The 21,697-nt window shown below is 44.2% G+C and overlaps 2 protein-coding genes across 15 annotated transcripts in view; one reads left to right on the top strand and one right to left on the bottom strand.

The window, feature by feature from the left end:
* Positions 1-3,091: 3,091 nt before the first annotated feature.
* On the top strand, positions 3,092-16,111 carry LOC114858009 (kelch-like protein 25). Of its 3 annotated transcripts, XR_008694887.1 has the most exons (13): positions 3,435-3,453; positions 8,269-8,495; positions 8,646-8,751; positions 8,937-9,182; positions 9,953-10,042; positions 10,114-10,277; positions 10,635-10,782; positions 10,872-11,068; positions 11,194-11,299; positions 11,374-11,517; positions 11,595-12,012; positions 12,167-12,396; positions 14,171-16,111. XR_008694887.1 is itself a non-coding variant. In XM_029155011.3 (12 exons), the coding sequence occupies exons 2-11, from the start codon at positions 8,314-8,316 to the stop codon at positions 11,979-11,981; spliced, it is 1,770 nt and encodes a 589-aa protein (XP_029010844.1). In that variant the 5' UTR covers positions 3,092-3,252; positions 8,269-8,313; the 3' UTR covers positions 11,982-12,012; positions 14,171-16,111. The 3 variants fall into 3 exon arrangements, 2 of the variants coding, with proteins under 2 accessions (XP_029010844.1, XP_055365369.1); XM_029155011.3 differs by lacking the exons at positions 3,435-3,453; positions 12,167-12,396 and adding an exon at positions 3,092-3,252; XM_055509394.1 differs by lacking the exon at positions 12,167-12,396.
* The window catches only part of LOC114858007 (A-kinase anchor protein 13-like), a 50,972-nt gene continuing 45,192 nt past the window's right edge, over positions 15,918-21,697 (bottom strand). For 10 of the 12 annotated variants that reach the window (XM_055509388.1, XM_055509382.1, XM_055509383.1 and 7 more), the window contains 11 exons: positions 21,510-21,592; positions 21,153-21,344; positions 20,911-21,066; positions 20,712-20,782; positions 20,263-20,307; positions 20,097-20,147; positions 19,827-20,021; positions 19,467-19,748; positions 18,653-18,796; positions 18,359-18,581; positions 15,918-18,057 (listed from right to left, as the gene is read on the bottom strand). In XM_055509388.1, the coding sequence (XP_055365363.1) occupies positions 18,005-18,057; positions 18,359-18,581; positions 18,653-18,796; positions 19,467-19,748; positions 19,827-20,021; positions 20,097-20,147; positions 20,263-20,307; positions 20,712-20,782; positions 20,911-21,066; positions 21,153-21,344; positions 21,510-21,592 (1,495 nt within the window). In that variant the 3' untranslated portion in view covers positions 15,918-18,004. The remainder of the gene's footprint in view (positions 18,058-18,358; positions 18,582-18,652; positions 18,797-19,466; positions 19,749-19,826; positions 20,022-20,096; positions 20,148-20,262; positions 20,308-20,711; positions 20,783-20,910; positions 21,067-21,152; positions 21,345-21,509; positions 21,593-21,697) is intronic. The other 2 variants (XM_055509384.1, XM_055509387.1) reach the window with 2 other exon arrangements.

The raw sequence follows: 21,697 nt of genomic DNA, 5'->3' as shown, positions 1-21,697 counted from the left end.
AGACCAGTGTTTAATTATTTTGTTGAAACACTGATGATTTACAGTCAGATGTACAAGACTTGACTCTACTGGATGCTGTTCACCCTGCTCTATCTATGACTGATCACTTACTGATAAGCCAACTGACACCCAAACAAGTGATCATCAGAGAAATTTGAGACTCCTAGTTTAACGGATGCTGTGACTGTCTTTTCACTGGCTGTGAATGACCTCAACACTGAAGTGTGTCAACAGTGACTAACATGGGTTGTTCTACAACAGTAATGTCTGAACTAAGCTTTTAGACAAGACTTTGCAGTCTATTGCATCAGCAGAATATTCCTACCTGAAGCCTTGTTTAACTCAAAGAGCATTAGTGACATCTACCGTTGAAAGTGATGTAGTGCAGATACAATCACACATTGCTGCCATCGCTGGCACTTTTTGCTACTTCTTTTTTGTTTTGAGGCCTTATTGGCCAGACCTGGAGGTGGATAGTTACTCTGGGGCCACACTTAAACATTCTGATGCCACCACAGTGACTTTCACAGTGTAGGCTGTAGCTGCATTTTCTGCTTCTTGCATTTTGTCCTGCAGCCATCTGATTCAAGATTCAAAACTTACATACACTACCATTCAACCACCCAGACAATTTTGTGTTTTCCATTAAAAGTCACACTTTTATTTACCAGCATGAATTATAAAATGAATGGAAAATATAGTCTAAGTGAAGGATAAAAATAATGATTTGTATTTGAAATAATATTTTTTTATCCTTATATTTTGTTAATTCTCGTCAAATTATCCTCCATTTGCAGCAATTACAGCATTGCAGGCCTTGGGCATGCATCTGGATGTTAATTTGTTGAGGTAATCTGGGCCTTCTGACGCAATGAGCAGACACATTGTACCATTACTACACTGCAGTGACAGTTGCTGGAAATAGGCCTCTATACACCTAAGTAAATATTGCAGCAAAAATCAGACATTTGCAGCTAGAATAGTCATTTACCACATTAGTGATGTATTTCTGAATCGTTCATTTCAAAAAAGTGCCTTTCTGTCAAAAATAAGGACATTTCTAAGTGACCCCAAACTTTTGAACGGTAATGTATACACACATTGACATCTAATTACTAGCTTAAGTTTTTATTATACATGTTGATGAAGATGCCTTCACCCTTACAAAGAGAGGAGGAGTTGTACAGGCTGATGGCACCGGTAGGAAGGATCTCTGATGGTGTTCTGTGGAGAACCTAATACTGATCAGCCTCTGGCTGAAGGTGCTCCTCTGTCCAGCCAGACACTGTGTAGGGGGTGGGAGGTGTTGTCTAGGATAGAGAGGAGTTGGACCAGCATCCTCCTCTCAGCTACAGCATGTAGGGGGTCCAGCTCCACCCCCAGAAGAGAACCAGTCCTCCTGATCAATTTGTCCAGTCTGTTACTGTCTGCTACATTCATGCTGCTGCCCCAGCAGACCACAGCGTAAAACACTACACTGGCCACCAGAGACTCATAAAACATCCTCAGCATGGTGCTGCAGACGTTAAAGGACCTGAGACTCAGAAAATACATCTTCAGAAAGATGATGCTCTCATATCTCAAACTAGTTTGCTGCATTGTTGGCTGCTGAACCCTCTATGCTGCTACAGGAACGTTATTTCTCAGTGTATGAGTTGTTGTGATGAGTCAGATGAGATGTGACATTGCAGTCAGTGGGGACAGTACTGGTACCTCAGCACATCTGTTGTTGTTATGATTGCTACTCACTTACTGTAACTAATGACAGATCATGCTGGAATTGCAGCCTTGTACCTGTAACTAGAACAAACACAATGTACGTTTATAGTAAGTCCTGGCTAAACTCTACAAGCAACCTACCCACAGTATGATTATTTACAGTATGTGATGGAGTTTTAGACCCTGCAGTTAGGTGACGGAGCTTGGCCTTATTACGGGCCCCCCAACGCGGCCTGTCTCTCTAGAGCCATACTGTACCAAGCACAGGATGACCTGACTGCACTTTAAAAGGGTTGGAGACAAAGCTCCGGAGGAGCTAAATAGGAGCAAAGGCCTGCAGAACAACTAATCCACGACAGTGCCCAGGTCCAGGAGCATTCACTGCTACCCATCCTTTCTATGCTGAGCCATGCTTCTTCAGGCATCCACTTTGAAACATCTGAGGCAGCACGTCAACTGACCCCCCCGCTCCCAGGATGAGACCCTGCTGATGGAGTATATCCCATACCCCAGCCACTCTGGGCCAGGCAGTCGACCTCCAGGTCACCCCACAGCTGGTAGGGGGAGCCGAAGGAGCCTCCCCAACGCTCTGAGGAACCCTGCAGCAGTACCTGGTCGAGGCCCACTTGGAAAGGGTTGGGTGGACGTCCTACTGTAGGTGCCTTCCCCATCATCAAGGCCCACAACAGCGAAGTCCTGGTTAGTATGGATCATTCTTTAATCCTCAGTACGCTTGGAACTCTGGACATACATACAGTACACAATCCATATCATAAGAAAGGTCAATAATTAATAGTGTAATAAATAAGATAATTAAAAAGGTTCAAAGTAATGTTGAAAACATATACATATCCTAACAGTCTAGATTTGAACATCTGTGTAAGCAGATATTTATTCTCAGCGTCTCACTCCGAGCCTTAATAAAAAGTTGACAGCTTTGTGATGAATGAAATGTTGCAGACTTTACTCGTGTTCTGTCATCTTATTCAGTATCAAACTTACTTGCATCATTATCACTAGAAGAAAGTGAAAAGCATTCATAAGAATTTAAAATCTTTCCTCCACTAAGCGTCAACGTGCTATTGTTTTGCTGCCGCCATTAAGCCCAATTGCCAAGCCCCTGATTGGTTGATATTAGCGCCTAAATGCCGCCTACAACGACCTGACACATATTATTGGTCTTCACTTAACATATGCATACAATAAACACACGGTGATTAGTTAAGGGAAATGTCCGTCGCTTTTGGCAACGGCCGTAAAGCCCCACCCGCTTCCTCTTCTATTGGCTAAATTTTCCGCCCTGCATTTTCTTCACGTTGGTAATTGGCTAGTAGGACGTCAGTCACACTTATGACAAACGCTATTGGCTGTGGATATGTTAACAGCGTTCATGGTAGTCTTCCAAAACCAGTAAGACAGACAGGGACGGCCAGACAGAGTTCAGCTATTGTCACAGAAATATAATGTTTTTGTTAAGGAATCCAAAACTTTTCTTTATGTAGTATTTAACTTTCAACATACGAACGTTGAAATGTGAGTAAAACAAATTCCTTTCTTTGAATCTATCGGTCAAACAGTTAAAAGCAGACGGAACGGAAGAGTGGAGGTATTTGCACTATTGTAACGTTAGTCGGACACATCGGAGAACTTGACGTTAGTGTTCGCACTGGTCCGCGGCGGTTATTCATTCATTCTAGAGCCGAACCGTTTATGTGGGACATGTTGCCCGGGCTCGTAAGTCAGCGAAGTAAAAGTGTTTGTTTGTGACCGCATTGGACGCTGAAGTTGATGCATAGCTCAGCTAGCACAGCCTCGTTCACTACAACGTTGCCGTGTGTAGTGCTTGAATAGCCGAACGTGTCTTCTTCATTTTCACTTAGAACTGTCGATATATGAACATGCCCAGAATGCCACTGTTATTATTGGTACTTATAGTCGGTAATGTAACGCATTAAAGTTTCAGGTTGTGCTATAAGCAAATAAATTGGTTCGGGGCTCGACAGGTTCCAGGTACCTGGAGGTTTAAGGTCTGCCCACGCGTGTCAAATCGAGCCTTATAGTCACCACTTTAAACTCGAGTTTGACTTCCAGCCGTTGCACAGTTAACCTGTTTAATAGTTGTCTTTTGATTTGGCTATTCAGCTTTTTCTTTGTCCTACTGTACGTTATTTCCTCGTGTAGTATTTGTCATGGTTTCAAGAAACACCCCTGTCCACTAAACAGTCAGCCATTTAACATTGATAGTTGTGCTGTTGAATGCATTGTATACAGTTTGACCAGGAAGCCGTGCATACTAGTCCACTAGGCCAGTTGTTTGTTTAGACACAAGCCCTGTTGCTAAGGATGAGTGGTCTTCATCCTTCATCATGAGCCCCCCTTTAATCCTCTTGAGATTGAGGAAAGAAACCAACAGTAGCACTGAGGGCATGTCCGTCAGTGCAGTGTCACTGATCTCATTTCATTTTACATTTGACTCTTTGTGTGATCTGTTATTGCACAATTGAATTAACAGATTGTGTAAGTGTCGGTCCACCCGGCAGGCAGCCGTCATATCCTCATTTATCAGCAGGTGTGTTTACTCGCTGTGACATTGATTCGTTGTCAGTGAGTTCAGCTCACAGATCAGTAGTTACAGCAATAGACAGTGAGTGATTGAACATGTACATCGACCTGATTTCTGGGCTGCACTTGACAAATCGTCATTTCACACGACTTCAGGAGCCATTTGTTTATCAGTTAATTTAAGAGCTGCCTAGTAGCGTAAAAGGTAAAGGGGCACCTCCATCACAGAGTGTTGTTCAGGTTGTTGGTTTCTAAAGAAAAACCTCCTGGTCCTCACTGTTGTGAACCTTTGACAGGAAGAACCACCATGTGCGTGTTTGTTTGGTTTCGAGACACGCTGGTTTGCTGAAATGTTGGATTCTTAAGCTGCTGCTGTAGCTCTCCCACTTGAATGTAACGCAGTGCCACCTCCCGCATGTTAGCATCATGTGAGAAAAGTCCTTACAGTGTCTTAAACGTGTACAGAGGATGTCTCATTCATGTGAAGCAAGTTAATCATGATACAAATAAGAGTTATATGATATATTTAGGTATTTCAATCATGCGTGTTCCGTCTTGATGATTAAAGCTCTGGTTTTTCACAGTCCTCCCACTCTTTGGGGTCAAAATATCTACACAAACATAGTCCAACCAGTTGTGTATATTTGTGTTTGACTCCAGTGTCGACTCCACTGCAGATCCACTGCAGCAAGGAGCTGTGACCAGCCAGATGCCTGATGCATGAGACATTTAGAGAGAACTCAGTGGCTGAGTGTTTGTAGTTCAGTGGGCTTAGTGCCTACTGGCTGGACTTTGTGCTTTGTGAACGTAAATAAGTGTTACTCTGTCACGTCACGATAAACTTGTAAGACTTTGCCATTTGCACTCTGCTCAGGAAGCATGTACAGTACACACTGCTGTTTTATTGAAGCTGCACAACCGCAAGTCTGACAGGCTGTATGTTTGGTACAGTATCATGTGGAGTTGAAGCTGACAAAGTAAAATGTGTCATCGTATCGGCCTGTTTTCAGGCTGAATTTCCCATTAGTGGAACCATAAGTAAGCCATTTAGGTAAACAGTATAAACACACACACACACACACACACACACACTGAGTGGCCCTGGACAACAGATCCAATTATGCAGCTATGCTATCTCTGGGTAAACAAAGTCAGGCTACTGACTACAGCTACTTTACAAGCGTTCGTCTATTCAGCCACTCAGTTGATATTCAGCTGGTGAGTCGTGCTGTTGCAAGACAAGGCAGCGTGTGTTGGTAGGGTCAGTAGAGAAGAGATGTGTGGTAGGTTGAAAATGTTCCCAGACATAATCATTTATAAGAAGCTTTTAGAACTTGTGTTCAAACATTCAGAAGATGGAACAATAGTGGGGAAAAAACACCTTACACCTTAAGGTTTGATGAATGCAGTTACACCACTCTTAGAACCTATTAGTGTCAATTGATGCAGGTTTTACAAAAGCTTTTACTTACTATATATATATATATATATATATATATATATATATATATATATATATATATATATATATATATATATATATATATATATATATATATATATATATATATATATATATATATATATATACTGTAAGTCAATAATTTTATCTGTTCATGTCAGTAAAACATACACAGATTCATTTACATCACCAATTCTAACCAGAGGTGTCCCAAAGTAAGGACCTTTCAAATATAGGAAACATAGTCCTACCTCAGCAAGCTTTTCAATGAATAAATCCATCCAATTAATTATTAATACCAACAGTGGAGAAGAAAAAGTTCCTCTAACAGAAGACACCTCCAAAAGAACCAGTCTAAGGATGGGCGATCGTCTGCCTGAATGGCTGTGATAAAGGAAGAGATAAAGGAACAACAGGCAGCGACAGACACACAGCTGAGTCTGATGATTCCTGTAGATCAGGAGAGAGAAACAAGTACAGGAGAAGAGACAAAGTTGCAGTGTGTGAAGGCTGTCCCGCATCTACAGCAGAGATGTTCAGAGACCTGAGCAGCTCTAATATGAACATGTTCCATAAGCGTGCCCTGCAAAGAATTTTACAGTAACTTGATAATTATGCAATATACATATACAGTGATTGTGATTGTAATGATGACACACACACACACTGTATTTATCCCGAGCCACACTGAGGCTCTTGTCGAGTCCTTGTAATCTGTTCAACACACACAAACACTGAACTCTCCACACCCTGTTTAGTTGATGTTGTGGCTGTAGTTCAAAACTACATGTCAGCAAATGTAGATGGATGCACACAAACAAAAGTGAGGTGGCTGCTGAAACGGCATTTCCTCTAGCCTGTGGTGTGTTGTAGACTGGGTCTATTCATTTTGTGTGAACACACTGCTTAATGCCGTTTACAATGATAAATGTAGATACTTTTCATTACCACCTGAACTAATACATCACTGTGACCACACATCCAACAAATTACTATTTCAACACAAAGTAGAACCACACATACTTATTATTCCTGCTGCTCAACACACTAAACTACTGTATGACAGGTTTCAAGACTAATACAAACTATCACAATAACACAACCTGAAATATGGTTAATTTCACAGAGTGGATGTAAAGAACATGCTCAACAGTAAACTAGTTACAGTACTTGCATGAATGTGGATGATGTAATGAAGGGGACATGTTCATGTGCTACTGAGATCTTGTGGAGAACGTCACAGGTGATGTGCTGTTTTTGTAATTGGCTTTGCAAGATAAAGATGTGGTTCTTTAGCTAATAATGTATGCGTATGTGGATTAAAGCAGCTAAATGTGATGCTGACCCACAATATGTCACTATTGGTGGAGCGTGATGGATAACTGTGGCTTTACAGACACACCGTTCTCTACTTCTGTAAACATATGAACAACAATAGAGTGGAACCATCTAAGCTTCTTCTTCATATTATTAAAATAAGGTAGCAACACAATGCAAAAACATCAGTGAAAAGTAATAACATCAGGTCTCTGAGGTACGTAGAGTTGTCTAGCGAAATGGAGGCACCAGATGTGAGTCTGTGGTTTATTACTGTACTTTGCAGTATGTAAAGGCTTAACTGACTTTTTGTTGTGCATGTGTGTTACAACTACTGTAATTATCAGTGGTTAATGTGTCTTTGGTGTGATGTCGCCGCTGGAGACAAATGTAACATTGTACTAGGCATCTGAGCACAGCACAGTCAGCTTCTTCCCCCAGGCTGTGTCTGACCTGAACTCCATCACATAAGGAAAGGACTCACTAAACACATGCGTGGTGCAATTATTAATTTATATTATTCTATTCTTTATTTCATTTATGCAAATAATGTTTGTGTATAACTATAATTGATATGTAACAATTCTGATTCTAATTCTAAGTGTCTTTGAGTTGTTCCGTTCCTTTTGGATAGCGAGGTTGGTTCTGTATTGCTTCATTTTCAGTACATTTTCTTTTATTAAAAATGAATTCCTTTTCTTGGTTATCCTCTATTTTGCAGGTTGGTTAAGTGATACATTATACAAATTATACTTTATAGCGTTGACTCGAAATGCCCAGAGGAAACAGTCCCTTTAATGTGAGAGTCTAAAGGTGGTTAGGTGACCACCATAACATAATAAAAGTAACCTATAGTAACAATAGACAATTCTTACAATATTAATAACATTAGTGATAATTAAAGACACATACAGAACCAAATGGCACAGCCAAACAAATTAGAATCTGACCAATATGAGATTTAAAGCATCCAAGTCCTGTTACTTTAATTCCATTATCTCCGTAATAGGATTTTGTGTTGACCGCACTTCGATCTAACAGGAGAGTAGAAACTAGGCTCATGTCTGAAGAGAAGATTGGGGCTGCTTCTGTTTCTGTTCTCTGGCTCTACATCCTGACTGGAAGTGTTCGTTCAGGTTATTCCTACACAGTGATGCCTGCGAATGCCACTGATTCATAAAGTTCTTCACTTTTTTCCTTTCTTGTAGAGGAGATTGTTTTCAGCAGCTTCCGAGGGTCCCAACAAAGCTGCCATGTCCGTGACTCTTCACGAGCATCGTAAATCCCGCACCAGCACAGGCTCCATGAACATCTCATTGTTCCACAAGCCCTCACATCCCGACAGCGTCCTCACCCACCTGAACACCATGAGGAAGCAGTGTCTGTTCACTGATGTCACCTTGTGGGCCGGAGAACGTTCCTTCCCCTGCCACAGGTAGGATGTGATGCCGATATTACCAGTAACATTCAACAGCAGCCAGTTTGCTACTTGAACACACAATAATACTTCTCCTTTCTAGAAACACTGTTAACTGTTAATGAGCACATTGTTTTGACCTCCATGTGTTTTGTCTGGGTCCTTCAGGGCCGTCTTGGCGGCATGCAGCCGGTATTTTGAGGCCATGTTTAGTGGAGGGCTGCGAGAAAGTCTGGACAGCGATGTCAATTTTAGAGACACTATACATCCTGAGGTACTGCACCTTTCCAGAAGTTCAGGCAGTGTCCAGTTCAAGAACAATAAACCATGTAACATTAGGGCTCATCAGTGCTGAGTGAGGCATTCAGGTTCAGCAAGCAGCTTTACTGTGATGTCGGTCTAGTAAACAGTGTTGTGCATTGCGTAATGATTGTAAATATCAGCTGTCTCCTCCTCAAGGTTTTGGAACTTCTGCTGGACTTTGCCTATTCCTCTCGAGTCATCATAAATGAGGAGAATGCTGAGTCACTCTTAGAGGCCGGTGACATGCTGCAGTTTCACGACATCCGAGACGCAGCGGCAGAGTTTTTGGAGAAGAACCTGCACTCGTCCAACTGCCTGGGGATGATGCTGCTCTCGGACGCCCATCAGTGCAAACGTCTGTACGAGCTGTCGTGGAGGATGTGTCTGTTACACTACGAGACGGTAATGATCAGCTGTTTGGTTTAGTCGGTGGCTTCCACCTTAAGAAACATAGTCGTGAGGCCAGTGATCCACTCACAGCAGGTACAGTAGCTGTGGTGCTAGCCCTAAACCATGGCGCTCAAATCAGGGGACGCTCACATGCAGTTTGACCCCTCTCATGTTTGAAGCTTATTATGGGATGTGAACTCACCACAGCTCCTGACAGACATAAAAGCTGCTGTTATTACTGGGAGCTATCCTCACACACAGGTGACATTTACCTTTGGTCCATGTCCTGCGGTTCAAACTGTAATTACTGTCCAAGCGGTGGGATCAGTTTGACACAAACTGGATGTTTGCCAGCGCAGCCCTGCTGGTCGTTATAGTGGAAATACACTATCCACACTAACACTGGATGTTTTAACACTTGATGAGTTGGAAAAATACTGTTTGGACTCTGTAGTCAAAGTGAACTTAATGGATCAGTGTCTAGCAGCTATTAGAGGCACTTCGGTTTCTAGTGTAGTTGAGGAAACTCAATCCAAACTTGGTGAGTCTGTGTGTGTGCGCGTGAGTTTCGGGACATAAAAGCATGAGAGGAAATACTATGTCTCCTATTCTGAAAGGGCCTTCCCATCAATCTCACATTGATTTGGCTGCTGAGCTGCTGCTCTGGCAATAAAAATGAATGTCTCTCTTCAAAGATGACATCATACAGCATGAGCAAAGGGCTGAATAGGCACTTTGTGCTGCGGCATTAATGCAACAAAGCAATGATGTTGTTTCTTCAGGTTGGAGAATCTGAGGATTTCTACAGTCTGTCTAAAGATAAACTGCTGGAGCTGATTCTCAGTGATGAACTGGAAATAGAAGACGAGCAGGTGAGAACAGCTCTTCTTCACTCTCAGCTCAGTTCTCGCCACGTTAACCGAGACTTGACCCTTTATTGCAGATTGTGTTTAACTCTATGATGCGTTGGGTTCGTTATGACTTGGAGGTGCGACGCCATCATCTACCAGAGCTGCTGAGGGGCATCAGGTTGGCTCTTCTGCCGTCTGAATGTCTCCTGGAGGCTGTGGCATGTGAGGAGCTGGTCATGGCCGACAAGAGGAGCAGGTGTGCCTCAAACATATTGTTCATTAAAGAAAATGCAAATGATGAAACTCGAACTGCTTGTTTGTTTAAGGAAAAGTGGTATTCGTTTGTGTCATGATTCCTCAGTTTATTAATACATTTTATTAAAGGATTGCTCCAGTAAATACCTGATTTAAGGCCTCCACTCAAATTCTCTCTTGTGTCTTTTACCTTTACCCAAGCTTTTCCACCTGGCAACCAGTACACATGATGAGCATCTTAGATCCTTCTAGAAATCCAACAGAACCCTTTCAGGAGTGGCTGGAGATAAAGCTGTTTGTAGAAAGTACAGCCAACCTTTACTGAGGGCATTAAATGTGACTTGTTTTTCTTCTGCAGGTCAATAGTAGAGGAAGCAATGCAGTGTAAAAAGAGAATCCTTCAGAATGATGGAGTAGTGACCAGTCCCTGTGCACGGCCACGGAAAGCAGGACACACGCTGCTCATACTGGGAGGCCAGACCTTTATGTGCGACAAGATATATCAGGTAAAACACACTTGACTGAGCGTGACTTCAGGAATAGGTTTGAAGTGAATCTGCTGCTACAGTATATGACTGTATTGGATGGTGTGTAGGTGGACCATAGCGCTAAAGAGATCATCCCCAAGGCAGACCTGCCCAGCCCCAGGAAGGAGTTCAGTGCGTGTGCCATCGGCTGTAAGGTTTACGTGACGGGAGGAAGAGGGTCAGAGAACGGCGTGTCCAAAGATGTCTGGATCTATGACACGGTCCATGAGGAGTGGTCCAAAGGAGCGCCCATGCTGATAGCCAGGCGAGTTAGCAGAGACTGTTCACATGGATGGCAGATGCCCGCTGGTGTCTCATGTTTACCCAGCAAATCACACACACACACACACACACACACACACACACCTAATGAGGTCATGCTGTCTCCAGGTTTGGCCACGGTTCAGCTGAACTGGAAAACAGTCTGTACGTGGTGGGAGGTCACACAGCCATAGCTGGAGTGTTTCCCGCTTCTCCGTCCGTCTCCCTGAAGCAGGTAAGAAAGGCACAGAATCATGTACGTGTCCTTGGGTCTCATCAAGCTGAGGGTCTGGCCTGCTTTCGTTCCAGGTCGAGCGCTATGACCCTGTCAGTAATAAATGGACTATGATGGCTCCACTGAGAGACGGGGTCAGTAATGCAGCTGTGGTCAGTGCCAAACTCAAACTCTTTGTTTTTGGTGGTGCCACGATACACAGAGACAAGGTGTCCAAGGTTAGTGGCCTTGTATCGGACCGCCTCACTGGACCCGTGGCAGCAGCTGCTCTTACTTCCTCGCCTTGTGTTTCTAGGTGCAGTGCTATGACCCTGTGGGAAACCGCTGGAACATTGCAGCTGAATGCCCCCAGCCGTGGCGCTACACAGCGGCTGCCGTCTTAGGGAGCCAGATCTTCATCATGGGCGGCGACACTGAATTCACTGCTGCCTCTGCTTATCGCTTTGACTGTGAAACCAACCAGTGGACTCGAGTGGGTGATATGACGTCCAAACGAATGAGCTGCCACGCTGTGGCCTCAGGAAATAAGCTGTATGTGGTCGGAGGGTACTTCGGGACACAGCGGTGTAAAACATTAGACTGCTACGACCCCACGTCGGACAGCTGGAACTCCATCACTACGGTGCCTTACTCACTGATCCCCACTGCCTTCGTCAGCACATGGAAACACCTGCCTGCCTGATGCTGGCCCACACCAGGAGCTGCTGCTTCAGGTACATTTCAGGTGCATGGGGTTGAGCATTTGACTGACAAGCAGCCAGTCTCAGTTTGGTGTCTTTGGTGTCTGTACAAGCAGCCTCAGTACAAATCTGACATCAGCTGTGTGATAACTCAGACTCACTACAGGTGTGTCTTATTTCCTTCCAGTCCCTCTTTTCATTTTAGAGAATCCAACCTGCATTTTATACCAGTGTCCCCTTTACTGAGGCACCAGCAGTGAATGAAGTGCACCTTAGCTTTGTGCCTGTGTCACCACATGGCGTATGTCATGAAAGCTCCTCAGACGTACAGCATCCGTCTAGTTTCTGGTTGTGCAGTGACAGTTCTAGAAGCTGGCATTCAACTAAACTACTCCCAGCTGCTGATGCTGTGTTCAGGTGAGCGCTTTGTGTAGCAGGACAGAATCACACAGAAGCTTCCTGAGCTCGTGTTCTCTCTCAGTGGCAGCAGCACATAAATATCCTTCATCCGCATCCAGCCGCTGCTGCATCTTCTGCCCTTCCTTCCTCTTTTCCCTTCAAAAATTCATGTAATGAAACTGGATTCCCAGAGCAGCCTGTTCGTCCCAAGGACCTGAAGCTCATTCCTTTTTATTATTTCTTGTGTGTAACATATGACCTCATTCGTGACTTAGTGCTTCGTCCGGGGCTCGGAGCAGTAAGGGGCGCTTTCCCATGGGCCTCGACTGAGCCGGGCTAATTGACAATTGATTGCTGAGTGTAGCCAGTGTCTGCTTCGCTTTGTTTTTGTACTTATTTATTCATCGTCAAAACAGGACACATGTTGTTGCTGTTCATATACTGTATATAAATGCCAAACCTTCATGATATTGTCTCTGCTACAACTTTTATCTCAGCTGGAATACAATAAAATGAAGCTAAAGTCAGATGATGTGGTTCAAAGTGTGTGGGTCGGGTCTGCCTTCAATCGTCACTGGTGGCTCGTAGGTCATCAGCCTGGGATGCATAACGCTCCCAGTTCAGTCACCCTCACCTGGTGTGTCCTGTGACAGCTCCCCAGGTGGCTCCCTGTGGCTGCCCACTGCTCTGTGGGACTCATAATGGTTTCTAAATTAAAAAAAAAAATCAACCATGTTCTATAACATCTGGTCCATCCTTCACGTCTGAGTTATTACATGTTCACATGCACCTTATAAATGATTAACATTGTCCTTAAAGTTGCTTAAGCTGCTGCCATTTAGATGAATATTTCATGTGCAACGTGCAGAGACTCGGCGGTTAAACAGGAGCCTGGTGTTTGTTCTGTGAGTCTCTGCAGGTCACATCACAGCAGCACATAAAAATCAATACATCACCAGATCAGTGTGTGTGAAGCTCCCTTTCATCTCTCATCTTTCACTGTTAGTCGACTGGCTGGGCTCCAGGTATTTACTTCTTCTGGCATTGCATTGCAGAGGTTCCTTTGCTGAGTCAGACCAGCCACAACGTGTGTCACGTTGCTGTAGATATGTTTGGGATGAGGATGTTCACTGAGTGGCTGATCTCTCTTTAACCTCAGTTCAGTTCCTGGTCCAGGCAGATGCTCTGCTCTCACCTGCTGCTGCTAATGGTTGATTGTTAGTCTCTAAGGTGTTAATCTTCACATTGTAACTGCCTTCAACTCGTTGCTGTGGTGATTTGAATGACTTTGAAACCTAAAATGTGTTGATACTGTAGAAGTCAGACTTTTAAAATGTTCAGAAACAGGGTGACTGCGCCCTTTGTCTGTTTTAAGGAGCTTAGAGTGTGAGTCTGGCTTTGAATGGCTGCCGCCTGTCATCTCTGTGGCAGACATGAACATAATCCTCCCTCTGATCTTCCAGCTCAACACCTCGTGTCTGCTGCTGCTGAGCTGCGTTTATAGAGTGTCTATGAGGCCAGTCTGTATGTTGAGTATGGGCTGTAAGTTATCGGGAGACCGAGATTAAGTTATTGAGAGTGAATCCCGTAAATACTTAGCCAGTTTCAGCTTTTGAACAGGAAATACAGTGTGAGTGGAGCCTTGGTGTTCGCTCAGTGTTTGTTCTCCCTCTGTGCTGTGGAAGAGCTTGATACAGCTGGACATTTGGGCCTCACTTGATCATGATGTGGAAGTAAGGGAGGGCAGCGGCACCGGGCTCATGACTAATGAATTGTCCTCTGTCTCTTTCAGGATCTGGTGTCCACTGAGAGACGACGACTGGCTTGAGGAGACTCTGGTTCCACACAGGACCAACTGCAACACACTGAGATAAAGCAACAGCCGCACAGACAGATTCACTAAATGACGCTTCTACTCAAATGCACATTTTGAGGAACAGATAATGCTTGTGCAGTCTCAACTTTGAGTTTGTGTGTTTTCTTGTCCTGTTGTTCTAAACCAGTTCTCCTTGTTTGGCTGATAATTAGCCAAACGAAGAAAAAGAAATGCTCCTTTAAGACCAAATATGTTCCTTTGGGTGACAAAGGAATGATGATACATATGAAACATGGCCAGTAGTAATATGCATTCTGCCAACTGAATAGTTGTTATAATTGTAACTATGGAGGGCTCTGCGCCTCACCAGCCATGAACCTCACCGTCACTGGGATAATTAGTTTCCTGTGGCTGGTGGGGAATGATTTGATTTGGTGGGGTACGGTGTCATAGGGTTCACTTACATATGTTGTTGATGTAGTGACAGTGTTTCTCACTGGAGTTGTGTCGTAGTTCTTGTTTGTTGGCTCGTCAGAGGCTCCTCAGCAGGTGACTGAGGATAAACTGTATATGAGCCTTGGGTTTCCAGCTGTGTGTACAGTATTTGCTGTTAACAGGCTTTTTAAAGATGGGGAACAAAAGACATTTGAACCATACGAGCTGAGGGCATGAATGTTCTGGATAAGTTGAAGGATGATGAACATAGAGAAGCTGTAGTTTAATGTTGATGCAAATGAAGGATCAACACTTTGTTCTACTTCAAGTCAACAGTTCTCTTGTTGGTTCCAGTGTTGACCTGGATTTCGATTGGGCCGTTCTCAAACCCCACAGTCAAATGTTACTTACTTTTGCCTATTTTTGAGTGCCAAAGTATCGAGACCTTTGCTGCTGAGTGTTTTCCATGAAGTCAAACTGCACGTAACGTTACGATGCACGTGTCTGTTCAACATCCCACATGAACATGTATTTGTATGTGCAGCTGGGTTTTAGTCCACGAAGCTCCGATCAAATGCTGAAACCATCACTGCCAAAGTACACACGCCGACTGTATGGTTATGAACAGTCTTTAGCATCGTCTCCTGTCACTGTGCATCAGCGGCTTCCTCTCGTCATGGATGACACAGTAGCCTGGTTCCTCGCTGGAGTTGATTTGCATTAAGCTGCCGGGAGGAGATAGTGTCCAAATCACCGTGTTGACTCACTTTGGGGAGTTGTATTTTAGCTAAGACACAAATGCTCCGAAATACTCTGAACTTGTTTTTTTAGATTTTTGAAATGATTTAAAAAAAGGACTAAATGTGACATTTGTCTTGGTGGTAACAATAAACACTGATCCACTTTTTGAACTGTCATATGCAAAGGTTTGTTGTGCTGTTCTTTTATCCTCCTCTTAATAATCTCACTACAAACAACAAGTATTAGTATTTGAGAAATATAGCTTATATAACTTATCTTTGTGAAAAAACACCCGGCCAACACTGAGCAACGACTCAGCTGCTGGTGCAGTAGAGGAGCAGCAACGTGTCATAGTTTTTTGCTTCAGTCTCATCGTGGTGGTGGAATCTTGGCCTGTTCTACAACAGCTTTGTTTAGTTCATTCAGATTTTGTGGACCTTTGTTTCACAGCTATAATATCGCTCAATCATTAGAATATCTAAAGCATTTGATTTATTAAATCCTGTTTCATCGTCTTGACCCAGACCAAAGAAAACACAAAGACGAGGACAGATAAATAAATCTTTATTATTCATTTAAAAATCCACAGGTATCAATACTTTGGATGTACATAATATATTTACAACATTTTGATGTTCTGCCCTTTTTTCTTAATACATAAAATGAGACAAATACACTTTGTACCTTCTGTAATTAGTACAAGTACAATTAGGATGCTCCAACATGTTAAAACTGTTAAAAGTCCGTGTTTTTTTTGTTTTTTTTTTAAGTCTGTGGTTTGAGTAAAAGGCACGTTGAAATGGGAACAGAGTGAGAGATGTGTCTTAACCACCATCATCATCAGATGCTGATGTCTTCAATCAAACATACAGCTTCAGCCAGCGTTAATATAAAAATACAAGACACCACCTTTTTGCTCTGCTCAGTGCATTTAATGCAACACAGATGAAATTGTCTCAGTATGCCTCAAGCTGAAATGTCTGCTTGGATTTCTGCTTCTCCTTGTTATGCAGATCAGCGAATGGTTACATTACAGCAGTGCTGTAGTGATTTAACACAGCATTGACCTGTTATAGACTTTGGTTCTGGTTTATGTTGTTTCTGACCCACAGCCTTCACCTGCTGTTCACAAGAAGTCGTCTGATTGTAATATTGTGCATGATTTACAGGAACATGAACCAGTTGGAAATGCTCCTTCAGGCTTGTGTGAACCAATGCTGGCTCGTATGTGTTTTACGGCAGAGCTAATGCGTCTCCAGGGATAAGTCATGTTAATCCTCTGCAGTACTGTCATTTACTACACTCATGGAAAAGTGTGATTGCTTCTACATTTCCCATCAGTCAGAAAACTGATCACACACACACAACACAGCAGCACAAATGTGCTTCTGTCAGCAGAAAGCTGGAACGTGACAGTGGCTTAAACATTACTCTGTAGGTAAGGGGGTATGATTCCCTCCTGCACAGAACAGGAGAGGAAAATCAATGTGGTGCATATGTGAAGCTATGACTTATGACTGTGGATGAGAGAGATGAAGACGAGCCTCCGGGCTGCAGACGGCATGAGAGCAGGAAAACCCACTGTCTGGATGAAAAGGAGAAGACTTTGAACATGAGATGAGGTTCCTCCTACTCCTATGATACATTCATCACAACAAAGATTCAGTATCAACAGTACAATTCAACTGATGACGTCTAGTCTCTGAAACAGAAATGTTTCTTCTTCTCTTTTGCACATATGAAGTGTCTTTGTAATACAATTCAGAGGACGGTGAGAACTGCACTCATCCACGGCCTCTACCGGTTTGACCTGCTGCTCAGGAGCCAAGGTGCTAAACACCAGTGCAGTTCCCGAGGAGGCAAGTGTTCACACAGCACAGAGGATGGTGAGGTCACACGCCTGGAAGCAGTGAGTCCAGACAAGCTCTGGATTGCTGGATGACAGATTAAATGACCTGGATCCTTTGGGAACATTTTCATATAAATAATATTGCTTAAAACCTGAGTTCAGTTCACACTATCCAGAATAGCCCTACCAAAATAAAAGCACTGTTACAAACCTCTAACAAATCCCATAAGTTAAAGGTTTTTCCTACAAAGTTGAAAATTAAAATCAGTGATTGTCTCTTCAAAAGTCAGTATCACAATGTTAATAAAAACACTGTTTCCATGATTAACAGTTTTCACCATTAAGGTGACGATGATTCAAGCGGATCTGTCTACATGCTAAGAGGTGGAGATGCCTCACTCTTCATGAAGCTTCTTCAGGATGCTCATGTCTCTAGAGTTATTACCAAAAGGCTGCAGTGCTTCACCTCCTCATGTTTATAAAGCGCTTTGCTACATGGCACAAAGGAAGGCACTACCATCCAACAGTGTATGATCACTGCAACAGTGGTCTCCACTTCAATGGTTTCTGACCAGCTACAGGGTTGTTTGTCAAACTGGCTGATAAAAGGGATCCAGTTGGCGTGTGGAGCTGTTCCAAAGCATCCACAGCTCAGGTTGTGTGACATCTCCTTCGCTTTGTTTCATCAGTTCAACTTCACCTGCTCCCTCTGGGAGTAACTTCTTATCCATGACATCCAAACTTGGTGGATAGAAGGAGGTCCTGGTTGGACAGACCCAGGGTCTTCAGCAGAAGAAGATGTCGCCATCGTGCTGAGTGTCCAACATTACTGTAGCTTCTAACACAGAGACAGAAAGAGATGAATGGTGAGCAGCCAGCCTGAAACCCCCTGTCCTTTATTCAGAAATGTTAATATTGTGGTTTGGAAGTTGAGGACTCATGTTTTATATATTCATCCTAAGACCTTCTAGCACTTCACATCTCTGAACTAAGACCAAGCTCCTCTAAATAAGCTTTGGCTGTCAGACAAAGTGATGCTGTTCACACATCAGATGCAGGGTCATCTTATGTCAGACACATTATCAACTAAAGCTGCCATATTCAGTGCACAGCACACAGAGATGAGTGGTTGATCCTACCCGTCTGTGCCTGCGCCCCCCCTTTCCCCTTCTTCTTCTTCTTGTCTTTCTTCTCTTTGGGTTTGGCAAGCTGCAGCAGCCTGGTGGGAAGCTGCGACTCCTTCTCTGCTCCCTGATGCTTAGAGGACGACGATGAGGAGAAGGGGTTAAAGCTTTTGCTCATCCTTTTAGATCCGATGCGGAGAAACGGTTCTTTGGTTGGAGCAGATGATGACAGCTCCACCTGTAAAACGTCCGAGCAGAAGACACTTGCTTATAGCTGCTATAGGGCCTCACAAACTGCCACAAACGCACCTGTGTTTTAGAAAGAAGTCCCACCTCCTTTGGTGGCTCTGCTGCTTCTTTTGAGTCCACATCCAGAGACCCAGAGCTGTGGAACCTTAGAGATTCTTCAGAGGTGGATGACGGTGTCCGCTGGTATCTATAGAGCTGCTCTGACTGGACCCCACATATGAGAAACAAGAGATGTTAGTGACAGCACGTGAAGCTGCAAAGACCTGGACCTGAGGAACCGTCTTTAATGTCCCAGACAGACTCCTGGGAGTCTGCTATTGTAAAACCATGTCATTTTTCCTATTTATACAAATAAAAACATTAAGAAAATGGATCAGGACTAACACCAGCTTCAACTATTTCAACAGCCATATACTGTATGTAGCAGCAGAGAGGAGGCCTGACTGGGACACCAAGCATTTAGCCCATAGGAACTGCATCATATAACACGGGCAGAGTCCTGATCGTTGTGGTGACACATGACCTCTGCAGTAATTTAACTTTAAATCAAAGGTGACCAGAGGCCACGGGCCCCTGTTGTGGACTCCTGTGGCACTGACCCAGTTTAATCCAGGGTGTGATAAATAAAAACTGCTATTTGCTGCCTGGGGGGAAACATTTGTTCTTTGCAGGTTGGTGCATCCGGCTCTAGCCTTTAAACCAACTGGTGATAAAACTAGATTAAACAGAAAACTCTGAAAGTGCTGGGAACCACATAGGTTACAGCCCAGTGAGCTCAGACATCTCTGCAGTTGTACACATGGTGGCCCAGAGAGGACCTGTGTGGACCTGTGTGTGGCAGTTGTGCGGAGAAACCTCCCCCCAGGACGCTGACCTCATCTTTTCTCATGGCCTCTAGCTGCTCGGTTTCTCTCCTAAGCGTCTCCTTGTCCCTCTCCAGCTTCTTCTGCGCCTCCCGCAGTCTCTCCACTTCTCTCTGGAACTCCTCCTTCTTCCTCTGCAGCGACTCCCTCTCTTCCACCAGCTCCTGATGCCTTTTCCGGGTCTCCTCCTCCTCCTCCCTCAGCCTCTCCTCCCACTCGCCCAGACCTCTCTCCTTTAGCTCCCACTCCCTCTCTCTTCTCCTCCTTTCTTCTTGATATGCAGCTTGCTGTTTCTGAAACAAATATAGATAGGATGGCGTTAGTGCAAAGTTTCCTAAAGAGGAATCTGTACAACACGTAATGCTGAAAACCTGGAGGCTGGCCGCTTCCTGACGCTGCCTCTCCAGACTCCTGTGCTTCTCTTGCTCAATGAGAGACGAGGGGCGTGATGAAGATGAGGATGAAAGTGAGGAAGATGATGAGTGTCTGGAGCAGTTGCCGGTGAGCCGGTCATTGAGGGCCTGTCGCTGATCCTCGATGAAAGAGTCCTGCTGGACTACAACAGCCTGAAAAGCAGGAGAGAAGCTGTTAGATAAAAGTAAACACAAGCTGAAGATGAATGCATGAAGTGCTTCTGGTACCTGCAGTGAAATCAGTAAATGGTGAAGATGGGACACACTTTGCTGGACCTGCTGGAGAAGACATGACAGCATTAAATGACACAAAACTTGTGGTCTGGGTTTACCTAACTGCTGTTTAACGATGCACAGAGATCAGTGGGAAACTGCTGTCTTTGCAGGGCTGTACCTCATTGTTCTTCTTCAGCAGCATCTGTAGGCTGGCAGCAGCCCCCTGAGGAACGAACACACACACACACACACACACACACACACACACACACACACACACACACACACACACACACACACACACACACACACACACACACAATTAACATGTACTATCCAAACAACTGCTCTGTGTATCCGTTACAGGAGCAGATGAAGCTAAAGGGAAATCAACACAAGCAGTGAGTCTGCTTCATGTTAGCGTTTTACCAGCAGACGTCCTTCTCTGAATGACTGAACATGGAAGAGTGATGATGGAAATTAACTGAACATTACATCAGTGGGTCCTGACATCCGGGATTTAACCATTGGCTCTGACATATTTCTGCTTCAGTCTTAAAAGTAAAATGGCTTCATAAATAATTCACTGTCGATACAAATGCTGAACATAGACACAAACACAGTCACCTTCTTTAGCAGGCTGTCTGACTCAGTCCTGCGGAGGTCCAGTGATTCATCCCCCTCCTCCTTCTCTCCATCTGAGCAGAAATGAACGAGACAAGGGGAGAGAAGGCAAGAGTTTAGCTGCAGAACTGACCTGCTGTGACCAAGTCAACACTTGTGTGTCTAATAAGTCATGAGCATATGTGCAGCTTGTGTGTCTTACTCTTGCTGCTGTTCATCTGATGACTGTCAAAGCCTCCAAACGTCTCGGCTCTCCTGGGCAGGCACACTGGTCCAATGCTGCCCCCTGCCAGGCCAACAGGAGAACTGCACCCTGCTCCACCTACAGCTCTGTGGACCAGGGTGTGCAGGCTCTCCACTGCTCCCACAGGGAAGACACAGAATTACACACACTTTTCACACCAGCTAAATCCATATAGAACCATATATAGAACCACTGCTCACCTTCCCTGATGGCGTTCGTTATAATTGGCTCACCCCTTGTTACATCATATGGGGTGGCCCTGAATAACATCCCCTCCCTGATTTGTGGGCTCACGTCCTCAGGGGTAGAAGGACAGTCACTCAGCTCTCTGAAAATGTGAACCTTCTCCTCCAGCAAAGAGACAATCTGTTTATCTTTGCTGCGCAGAAGCTCTGGAAAAGAAAAGCCAACAGCAGCTCTATGAACACCCAGTGCAAAACACACCCAGTGCAAAACATTCTCTCAGGTTCCAACCATGAACAGGAAACTAGGAGCAGTAGAAGGAAACCGTAGCTGCCTAAGCTGCCTCTAAGACAAGATAAATCTGGTGCCGTCACCTCTGATTTCCTTTGCTCTGTTCTCCTGCTGCTTTCTGTCCTCTTCTGTCTCGCTGGGAACTCCTTCATCCTCGTCCTTCTCCCTGTCAACACACAGACACAGGCACATTTTAAGGAGCTTTGTGCTTCAGTGCATCAGTATGTGTCAAAGTTCAGGATCTGTTGTCTGTAGATTTTAGAGGTGAAAC

This window comes from Betta splendens, chromosome 6 (assembly GCF_900634795.4).
Source record: "Betta splendens chromosome 6, fBetSpl5.4, whole genome shotgun sequence".
NCBI lineage: Eukaryota > Metazoa > Chordata > Actinopteri > Anabantiformes > Osphronemidae > Betta > Betta splendens.
The sequence above is the reverse complement of the archived record's forward strand: the minus strand, read 5'-3'. Positions and strand labels throughout refer to the sequence as shown.